General features: G+C 38.9%; 1 protein-coding gene across 1 annotated transcript; it reads right to left on the bottom strand.

Annotated features, from left to right (window-relative positions):
* Positions 1-388: 388 nt before the first annotated feature.
* pex12 (peroxisomal biogenesis factor 12) lies at positions 389-2760 on the bottom strand. The gene is made up of 3 exons (XM_052557725.1): positions 2391-2760; positions 1225-1760; positions 389-1133 (listed from the first exon to the last, which is right to left on the bottom strand). Exons 1-3 carry the CDS (start codon positions 2514-2516, stop codon positions 743-745), a joined length of 1053 nt encoding a protein of 350 aa, XP_052413685.1. The 5' UTR covers positions 2517-2760; the 3' UTR covers positions 389-742.
* Positions 2761-11471: the final 8711 nt, after the last annotated feature.

The following is an 11471-nucleotide window of genomic DNA, read 5'->3' on the forward strand; positions in this document are numbered from 1 at the left end:
AAAAAATAATTCTTAGAAACTGATCAAAATTACATGTTTACGATTAAAACAAGAAATATCTGAGGCACAGAAAAATCAACAAAATTTGAAGGGGATATTTCCATACCTGACTGACAGATACAAAAACTAAATTTCTGAGAAATCTATTTTTTACATCTAGTAAATAATAAATATATCTTGTTTTAACACACTTGTAATGGAGAGCAAGACAAATATGTATTTTTTGCAGTCATTGCACCATTTAATCCCATGACTTTTCGGATTTAAGACTTTCTGCACCAAGTTGGTCAAGGGTGAATTAAGACTCTTTATGGCCCACAATAACCCTGTTCTGATGAGAACGAGTGACTAGTAGCCTCCACTTTTGACTGCAATGAACATCTCAAAATCCAATCGACAACTGGGGCACAGCAGTCCCAGCTCTGTTTTTATTTTTCCCCAGGCATTTATTACAATTGAATGTCACAATATGAAAGAAAAGATCTGCCATTCATTTAATTGCATTGCAACTATAAACAAGAGTCGGCAATGATGATATCTGTACAAATGTAATCTTTACACATTTCACAAATTAAAAAATAATTTTAACCGTATCACAAAAACTAATTATAGTAGCTTCCTTAGGATAACAATTAACACTTTACCTGTTGTTCACCTGAACGATGTGCAATAATTATGTCAAATCAGACAGATCCACATTAATAATGCATCTTGGAAATCAAACTAAACAGATGTTACCAGTCTATCCATCAGGTGCGTATATTTTAATGAGGTGCTGCAGTCCTGAAGGGTAGCCAGTGAGGGGACACCTGTGATTGGCTTTAACAAAAACATATATACACTTGTAACAAAACACATAGCCCGAAGTGGCCAGCGCAGTGTCATTGGTGCGCACTTTCCTGCAGAGCGGGCAGACTTTGATGTGTGTGGGTGACGTCTCCTGGCTGTGAAGGTGGAGAGGCGGCGGAGGGGTTGGAAGGGTGGTCAAGGATTTAACAGTGCTCTGGTTCTCGGATGAATACCACCACTCCAGGAACTGCAGGAAAAACACTCCAATCGAGAGGCTGGTTGACAGAGACACAGCCACACCACCAACCGCTGCAGAGACCCAGTGCTGAAATTGCTCTCTGAAGCTGAAAAGAGAGATTTTGGCTTTAATTAAATGTCTTTATATTTTGGTTAACCTGAAGACAGTAATGTAGCAGAGACTCAAAATAAACTCACCTTTGACTGGGGCTCAGTGCGGGGCCTGATGGCTTGAGATCCAGGCTGCGTATGTCATTAGCCGTGAGGTATGAGAGTTTAACCCCTGCCAGCCACAGGAGCGGAGAATGTGTCCGTGTTTTGCCGAAAACATACAAAAGCTGTTGGCAAAAGACCCAACCATCCCAAGCCATGCACACAAAGGGGTACGCAGCCAAAAAAGCCCTGTACATCTTCTGCATGAAGGACTGAGGCAAGCGGATGGAGAAATCATCCTCGTCTCTCTGTCGAGCCAGGATTTTTTCCAGTTTGGTGTGTAAGTAAGGAAGGAGGGCCAGAAGGAACAGGGAGCGCCAGTGCTGTCTGCGCCGGAGTCCCAGATGAGCTGCACCTGTGCTGTCTTCTCCGGCACGCTTCAGACCGTAGAAATTCTCTGAAAATGAGGCGCTGGTGCGGGAGAGGAAATGATGCTGCAATAACACGTCCAGGATAGCGTAAATCTCATCAAACCTTCTCCAAAGAACTCCATAGCGAGCGGGGTTAGACGTGGCAAGGATCTTTGGACAGAGACAGACAATCAATGATTTTCAATGGCAGTAAATACTGTGAAGTATATTTCATCATTGCTATATTTTAGTATATATAAAACAACAGAAATATATTTGAAATGGTACGCTAGAGAGTCCCAGGAAATGCTGAGAGAAAAAAGAATAGTAAAAAATATTAAAAATAAGATTAAAACAAATAAAATTTATTTTAAAATCTGATTAAAATAAATGAAAATTTAACTAGACTTAGATAAGATAAATAAAAACAATATAATATACAACACGTTGTTTTTTACAGGAACATTTTATCATGTGGATCCATCACATGAAGAAAATCAAATTTGGGGGTCTGTGGCATCTAAAAGATTGGAAGCCCATGGCCTATGCTCAGAAATGTGGTTATTTTGTGTTTTTAAATCCAGTTTTGTGTAAATAGCTTCTGCAGTCCAGTTATTCAGTGCGTAAGGGGATAGCTGTACATACTGCTAGTATATTTCGCACACAACAAGTTCTTGTGATTCACTTTACAATCTGTCAGGTGTATGAGAGCATGAAGCAAGATTAGTCTTATACCATAAGGTAATTTACTGTACAGTAGTGTCAAATGCAATACACGATATATTAAATGGGTAAGTATACCTTCACAGCATGCAGTAATGCAGGTTTAACAGCATTCATCAACGAGTCCTGAGCTAAAACCTCAAACACGGAGGGTCTGTCTTCAGCTGGAGCCGCTGTTGTTAAATGTGCTCCTCTCTCTGCCATTACACTGGGATCAACACAGATGTGAGCAAACACGGACAACTTCACAGTTCAGACAACAACAAAGCGAGCGAAAAAATTAGGATTAGTCCTAATAGTCTTTTAATTTTAATATTTTCATCGTTTTATTAAACAAGACAATTTCGGCAGAAAATTACACTGCACAAAAACAATGTGCTGTGCAACGGTCACAAGCTGTAGCAACACTTTTTCTTTTTCCTGTTACTGGATTCATCCTTCTGTCGTCTTTTAGGTCAACAAAACAGGTTCATACTGCCACCTACTGTGCTGGGGTAATCTATTAAATATCATATTCTGTTCTACTGTTTCTAATGAACGGATTCTGAAACTATCAAGAAAACTAAATTTCTCAATGCAAATTAAATGCAAATACGTCAGATAGTAACAAATCTATATGCCGATTGTTTATTTGAGAAGGGTCTGGCTGCAGACCATGGGCGAGTGGAGCTCCACTCTCAAACCGGAAGTACGTCACCTCCACTTGAAAACATCAAGATGGCGTCGCCGGGAGTACTTCAAACTTAAAATCAGGTAATTTTATCTCTACATCGCTAAAATGGTGAACTGACGCTGTTGTAACGTGCAGTGTAATAAAAACGCACAGGGCTTACGTGAAATTACTCACAAAAGGATTACTAAACACTATGGATTTATAGATTTATATCGCGAGCAATGTCAATGTCAATCCTGTAATGAAGAGACTTTGCAAATATCTTTAGTTCATTCTTCCATCCGCTGAAGTGAGGTTTAACCTTTAAAAAATTTACATCTATGAATCTAGTATTTGCACAAAGTAATTAAGTTATTTATCAAAAAGTCTAGGATCTTTTCCTTCAACAATACTCCAACCTTAACTGAGATCACAGTCAAAGGGTGTATTGATATCTGTTTGAAATGAAGTCAGTTTTGAAATTCCAGCCAAAAAGTCTGTACAGATTCACATTGGAAAAACATATGATCTACAGTTTCAATATCTTTCTCACAGAACCTGCATGACTTGTTCTCCCAATTAAATCTTTCTTGTAGGAAGTTATTAGATGGATAAATGTCCTTTAGGATTTTAAATGTTACTTCTTTGGCTTTAGGAAAACTGGATAAGTAAAATAAAGCTTCCTTATTTTCTTTGCCTCTTCTTCACTAAATTCTTGAAGAACACACTTTCTTTTCAGTTGACTGGGGAAGTACAGTTTGGATAATACATTTCTGAAAAACTTATTTGTTAATTGTTTGCTCTTTAAATTTTTACCTTCAGTACATGATGGATAGCATAGGTGTAACTTAGTTTTTGGTGGCTTGTGGTAAAATAATGTAGTAAATAATGAAAGGACACGATTGTTTTGTATGTGTATGCCTTTAGCATTTGTTATATAATGTTAAAAAGGTCATATGAGGTGGTTGTTTTCATATTTAATTTTTCATTCACTTCCAGGGATAGGATTGGCATGGAAGATGCAGCACTCTTTACATTTTAAATTTATGTTGCCACCCTAGAAGTCAAAGTCTTTTTACATGTGACATTAACATGTACATATTTTTCTCTATTTTGTTGTTCTGTTATTCTATTGTTTGACTTTTTTTTTTTGTTTCAGATCAAATGTATATCAAGTGTTATCCATCCTTGATAACACCTCCACAAATAGAGACTGGAACTTCTGAGCACCATCACCTTGTCTGCTTTGGGACTGTCATAGGAGAATGATGCAGTACTATTCTGTGTTGAATTTACAAAACGTCAGTACACAGACATAGTATTGTTCCAGTTTTGCTGTGCTCATGTCTTCTTTGTGTCCCCAGCCCAGCAATCAGATGCATCAGAACAACAAAGCACAACTGTGGTGGACCAGGCACCTTCAGCAACAAGTAAATTGCTTTAACTTTAATGATAATGAAATGTCAGTATTGTAATTAAACTTGACCCATCTGACGTAATTGTTCATGCCAGAGATTTAACAACACTGTCAGTCAGGAGCATATTTAACAGGAGCCACACTCAACTGGCTTGATGGTGACTTCAGTAAGTGTGGTCAACCCTCTTGTTTTTGTGGCTATAATAATTAGGCTAAGTAATCTCACTCTCTTCCATTTCCCTAACATGAAACTTTTGACTGAAACATGAAAATGGTACTTAACCGGTGCAGTGAAGATATTTAAAGAAACACTATCACTATCTAAAGTACAGAAAGCCTTACATCATCTCTAGGTGCAGTCACCTACAGCGCAGCCAGCTTCACAAAGACTGTGGGGCTGGTCACCAGGAAAATGGACAACAGGGAGTGCTTTTGGGGTTTTACTCCTCAAATGATCACCCTGGCTACTGTAGCTGGGATTGCTTCACAGACGATGGAGGTCTTGAAGAGTAAAGTGTGCGTGCGTGCGCACACATTGTGTTTTTACTGTAACAATTATGGTCACTTGCAGTTAATTTGTTTTTAGTGTAGTGTAAGATGTGTTAATTATTATTATTATTACTCAAAAACCATTAAAACTTCTAAATTGTGGAAGTTATTCTTCATTATGTTACTGTGGTTATTTTGTATATGTTATTATTTCGATTAAAATGCAAAATTCAACACACAAATTCTGGTTGAGGTATTATTTTAATAATTTATTTAATATTTCATTATTTTTTCACTGCTAAATATTACAAACATAGGGTTAACTTTCTAAAATGTATGGAATGTTACATTGTCAGTTGTACATTGGTAAAACAAACATGAACAAAAGGCAGAAGCCCTAAAAATATGGATTGTGGATGTCGGTAGTGCAAATTGCTGAGGGGAAATAAAAAAAAAATTGCTGTCGTGTCATAAACCGTGAAAGATTAGTATATTATTATTTTTATTATTTCTACTAGGTAAAAGTAACAACGATAAAAGTACAGAACATATGAACATTACGTACAAAGAGGTGACATAACTTGCAAAGCACCCCTTATACATGTATATAACAAGTAATAATATAAAACGAAAGTTTGGTGGAGTTGACGTATTTTCGCTCTTGAATGGAGCTCCACTCGCCGCCATGGAGGTGACGTAATTCTACGGAAAGTGTTGCCCGGTCCAACATGGCGGCCGCATCATTAGTGGAGGCGACGTAATTCCACGGAAAGTATGGCCCGGTCCAACATGGCGGCGGCGTCGCTAGTGGAGGTGACGTATTTCCGCTCTTGAGTGGAGCTCCACTCGCCCATATGTCTGCAGCCAGACCCTCTTGGTTTATTTCGGCATTATATTATGCAGCATGCACAGAAATGATCAAAGACAAACATCATTGTCTGAAAGCACTAAATGGCACAGAGAGAGAAACATGATGTGAAGTTATTTTGTTTTGTATTATTAAATATAATTTTGTATCAAGTAATAATGAATCATTAGTGTATCATGATAGATAGAAAAATAGAACATATTAAACATTTTGCCCATAGACAATTACATCAATGCATGTGTTGTCTATATTCTCAATGAATATTAGCTGGTTAGTTAAATGATTTGAAATGATTCATCAGACCAGATAATATTGTTTCTCACAGTCTGAGGGTCCTTTAGGTGCTTTTTTGCAATTTCCAAGTGTGTTTTCATGTGTCTTCACTGAGGAGAGGACTGAGGCTGGCCACACCGCCATAAAGCCCAGATCAGTGGAGTGTTGCAGTGATGTTTATCCTTCTGTAAGTTTCTTCTGTCTGCACATCCATCAGCTTGTTTTTCACTGCTTTTCAGTGGGCTTCACTTGGAGGGCAGTTTGCAGTCTGCAGCTTCTCTCTAGTATGGATCCTCTCATGTTTTTTCATGTTTCCCAGCAAAGAGAATCCCTTGTGACAGTGCGAACACTTGTTAGGTTTCTCTCCAGTGTGACTTGTCTGGTGCTTGTCTGGTTTTCTTGTGTACCATACTGTGCGATCTCTGCGTGAATTTCATCCCGCATTGCTCACATGTGTGCCGCTTCTCTCCAGTAAGAGTTTTCATGTGTTCATTAAGGCTATTTTTGAGTGCAAAACTCTTCCTGCACTGATCGCATGCGTGAGGCTTCTCTCCAGTGTGGATAGTTGTGTACGGCAAGGACGTTTTTTTTTGCAAAACCCATCCCACACTGATCACATGTGTGCGGCTTCTCTCAAGTGTGGATAAGCATGTGTCTTTGAAGGTGTTCTTTTCGAGTGAAACCCTTCCCGCGTTGATCACATGTGTGCGGCCTGTATTCAGTGTGGATTGTCGTGTTGCCTAAGATCTTTTTTTGCATCTGTATCTCTCCCCACACTGATCACAAACGTGTAACATCTTTCCACTGAGGATTTTCATGTGTGATAACATGCTTCTTTTGACGTCAAAACTCTTCCCACATCGATCACATGTGAACGACGTCTCTCCAGTGTGGATTGTCATGTGTCTCTGAACGCTGTCTTTTTGAAGGAAGCTCTTCCCACAGTGATCACATGAGTACGGCCTTTCTCCGGTGTGGATTTTCATGTGCTCCTTAAGGTGTGCTTTTTGTGAGAAACTCTTCCCGCCATGATCACATGTGAACGGCTTCTCTTCAGTGTGGATCCTCATGTGTATCCCAAATTGTCCTTTGAGTTTGAAACCCTTGCCACACAGTTCACACGTGTGCAGCGTCTCTCCACTGTGGATTTTCATGTGTTTCTTCAGGTCTTCTTTGCATGTGAAACTCTTCTCACACTGATCACATGTGTACAGTTCATCTTCAGCGTGGATCCTCCTCACCTGCTGCCTTGTGGCTTGTTTGTGTTTCTGCTCCTCTCTAGTACGAATTCTCGTGTGAGGAGAGCTGTTGATGGATTTTTTGGTTTCTTTTTTTTCTTTCTTGCTCAATTCCATCAGGTCTAAAATAAACATTATACCATTACAAATCAAAAGAGATACCAATTAAAATTGAGCACCACAGTTAATGAACTTACAACATAAACATCTTACCATGTTCTCATGTTTGATATGCAATAACTGCACAAATGTGCACTTTTATGAGCATGAGCTTGTAATGCTAAATGATAAAGCAATAATTCTGGGACATGTTTTAGCTGCCTTGTAACATCTCGAATTCCTTTTTACATTATTTTTAGAATAATAATGAGGAAATGTTAAACTGAGCAATCTTTTAAAGCCCATTTTAACTCAGAAATATGGCAATATCTCCACAGTCTCTACTCAATTACACACACACATACACACAGAGTAACATGGTGTTTCACTGGCTGGGAGACAATGACTGTTTTTATGGATTTTAATATAAGAGAGGCTTCGGGATACTGAATACCTTGCTTTTATGAGAAAACCTCTTTTTGCTTAATGCTTGACATCCTGTTCTCTAATCCTCATTTTCTTTATCAAATAATTATTTGCAATGAGCTACAGTTTGTCTACAGCAAAATAATGCTGTTTTGTTAGCAAAGTTTTTGCGACAGCTAGTATCAAAAACTGCATATACCAAGATGTTTCACTAGTATAACTATAATCTCTGCATTTTATATACAAACCTGATTCCAGAAAAGTTGGTACACTGTACAAATTGTGAATAAAAACAGAATGCAATGATGTGGAAGTTTATTCAGAATATAACATAGATGACATATCAAATGTTTAAACTGAGAAAATGTATAATTTTAAGGGAAAAATTAGTTGACTTTAAATTTCATGACATCAACACATCTCAAAAAAGTTGTGACAAGGTCATGTTTACCACTGTGTGGCATCCCCTCTTCTTTTTATAACAGTCTGCAAACGTCTGGGGACTGAGGAGATAAGTTGCTCAAGTTTAGGAATAGGAATGTTGTCCCATTCTTGTCTAATACAGGTTTCTTGTTGCTCAACCATCTTAGGTCTTCTTTGTTCCATTTTCCTCTTTATGATGTGGCAAATGTTTTCTGTGGGTAAAAGATCTGGACTGCAGGCTGGCCATTTCAGTCCCTGGATCCTTCTTCTATGTAGCCATGACGTTGTAATTGATGCAGTATGTGGTCTGGCATTGTCATGTTGGAAAATGCAAGGTCTTCCCTGAAAGAGACGATGACTAGATGGGAGCATATGTTGTTCTAGAACTTGGATATACCTTCCAGCATTGATGGTGCCTTTCCAGATGTGTAAGCTGCCCATGCCACATGCACTCGTGCAACCCCATACCATCAGAGATGCAGGCTTCTGAACTGAGTGCTGATAACAATTTGGGTTGTCCTTGTCCTCTTTAGTCCGGATGACATGGCCAGTTTTCCAAAAAGAAACTTCAAATTTTGATTCATCTGACCACAAAACAGTTTTTCTCTTTGCCACAGTCCATTTTAAATGAGCCTTGGCCCAGAGAAAGCGCCTGCGCTTCTGGATCATCTTTAGATATGGCTTCTTTTATGACCTATAGAGTTTTAGCCGGCAACGGCGAATGGCACAGTGGATTGTGTTCACTGACAATGTTTTCTGGAAGTATACCTGAGCCCATGTTGTGATGTTGTGAGTAGCATTCCTGTATGTGATGCAGTGCCGTCTAAGGGCCCAAAGATCATGGCCATCCAGTATGGTTTTCCGGCCTTGACTGTTACTCACAGAGATTGTTTCAGATTCTCTGAATCTTTGGATGATATTATGCACTTTAGACGATGATAACTTCGAACTCTTTGCAATTTTTCTCTGAGAAACTCCTTTCTGATATTGCTCCACTATCTTTCGCTGCAGCATTGGGGGAATTGGTGATCCTCTGCCCATCTTGACTTCTGAGAGACACTGCCACTCTGAGAGGCTCTTTTTATACCCAATCATGTTGCCAATTGACCTAATAGGTTGCAAATTGGTCCTCCAGCTATTCCTTATATGTTCATTTAACTTTTCCGGCCTCTTATTGCTACCTGTCCCAACTTTTTTGGAATGTGTAGCTCTCATGAAATCCAAAATGAGCCAATATTGGGCATGACATTTCAAAATGTCTCACTTTCAACATTTGATATGTTATCTATATTCTATTGTGAATAAAATAATCCTCTTAATCACAAATTTACGAGATTTGTAAATTATTCCATTCCTTTTTTACAACTTTTTTGGAATCGGGTTTGTAAAAGAGCTGATCACTAGTTGGTAATGCATCTCTGCAACTTCCATTAGAAGCTCTTGTTCTCATAAAAACAATTAGTGACCTAAAATTGATACATACGCATTGGCTAAACCACCTTTTTTGCATTTTTTTATTTAACATGATTTGACCATAAGAAATACTATATGAGACAGTTCATGGCTTATGTTATTGCTTTTTATTAAAGTTTTTTTTTTATGTATTATTGTTATTTCCCATTTCAAACAGATACAAGTTGGTCCTGCATGACTGAAATAGCTTTATGCAAATGACTCACATTTCTGTACTTCAATGCATTCATGAAATGCAAATATTTTATTTCAAACAATTTTTTGGCTTCTGGTCATTTGTCTGTCTGATCTGTGTGCTAATACCATCAGAAACTACAGCAGTGTGGGACATGAAATAAGTTATTACTTACTGGACTGAGCACACTTTCAGAATAAAAACAGGGTTGCTTCAAGAAAATGCTTGTGCCATGAATGGCTTCATAGGAATACACTGGTTTGGTTAATTTTTTGTGTGAAAGGGCTTATAGAATTTACAGTTGTCTAATGAAGTGTCGATTATAGACACCGACCTCTTTGTTCTTCAGTCTTGTGCTGTTTCGTTCTGCAGGGATCACTCATGTTCTCAGTGTGAATTGTGATTGTTGGGTGATAGTTCTGCTAAAAACAAACCAAAAAAAGTTAAAATTTCCATAAAGAAATAAAAATAGTAAAGAAATAGTAGTGTGGTTTTGAGTTAGTTTATTCAACTCAACAGAACGCTCATCATCATATATTACTGACTGTGAAAACCAGTTTGAGACAAGTTTTTAGTAGATCTCATTTTAAGCAACATATAAAAATGGTCCATGCTTCAGGAGGAAAACGTTAGGTTACTAACATAACTCCGGTTCTCTGATAACATGAAGTGAGGTATCTCACTATGGGACTGCCTCAGGCATGGCCGATCGCGGAAGCACCAATGACACCACGTCTGCCAACCATGGCAGACCAATCGCTGCAGCGATCAGGGAGTCCTGCTCCCTGTATATAAACCGCAGCTACCTGCCATTTCGTCATTCTCGCATATCTCTTCTCCATGCAGAACAGGCAAGGAGGGCAATGTTTGTGAGATACCTCACTTCATGTTATCAGAGAACCGGGGTTACGTTAGTAACCTAATGTTCTCTTTCTAACATTCATTCGGTATCTCACTATGGGATATAGACAACTCCCGTATTGCCGATATGCTGACGAAGCAGACTAAGAAAGGCTGAGTAGTTATCTGAATCATAGCTCCCGACGGAGGTGAAAACAGAATAATGAGGAATTCGCCCTTAATAAAACTGCATTATTCAACCTGACTACGCACTTCTAGAACTGAATGGGCCAGAGAGGGCTCTGTCACATCCAGTCTATAAAAACGAGCAAATGTGTGCGGAGAAGACCAGCTGGCTGCCGCGCAAATATCCTGAATAGAGATGCCTCTAAACAGAGCCCAGGAACTAGCCATACCTCTAGTAGAGTGTGCTCGTAGTCCTATTGGGGGCTCCAAATTCCAAATCCAAATACGAACCGGACATAAAGTGTGCAACCTCTCCTCCTCTGGGGATGCAAAGGGTGGTGGATGAAAAGCTAGCAGGTTCACTGATTGAACTGCCTTCGCGTGATCAAACACTTTGGGTACGAACGCAGAGTTAGTTCTAAAAGTTACCTTTTGAACGCCCGGAGCGAACATCATACATGAGGAGTGAACTGATAAAGTAGTTCACTCACCCTTTTTGCTGTAGTGAGAGCGAGCAACAGAGCCGTCTTTAGAGCTAGTAGCTTCACAGCAATTTTATCAATGGGTTCAAAAGGGGCTTTTGAGAGCGCGTTCAGAACC

Source organism: Carassius gibelio, chromosome B5, assembly GCF_023724105.1.
Source record: "Carassius gibelio isolate Cgi1373 ecotype wild population from Czech Republic chromosome B5, carGib1.2-hapl.c, whole genome shotgun sequence".
In the NCBI taxonomy this organism is placed as follows: domain Eukaryota; kingdom Metazoa; phylum Chordata; class Actinopteri; order Cypriniformes; family Cyprinidae; genus Carassius; species Carassius gibelio.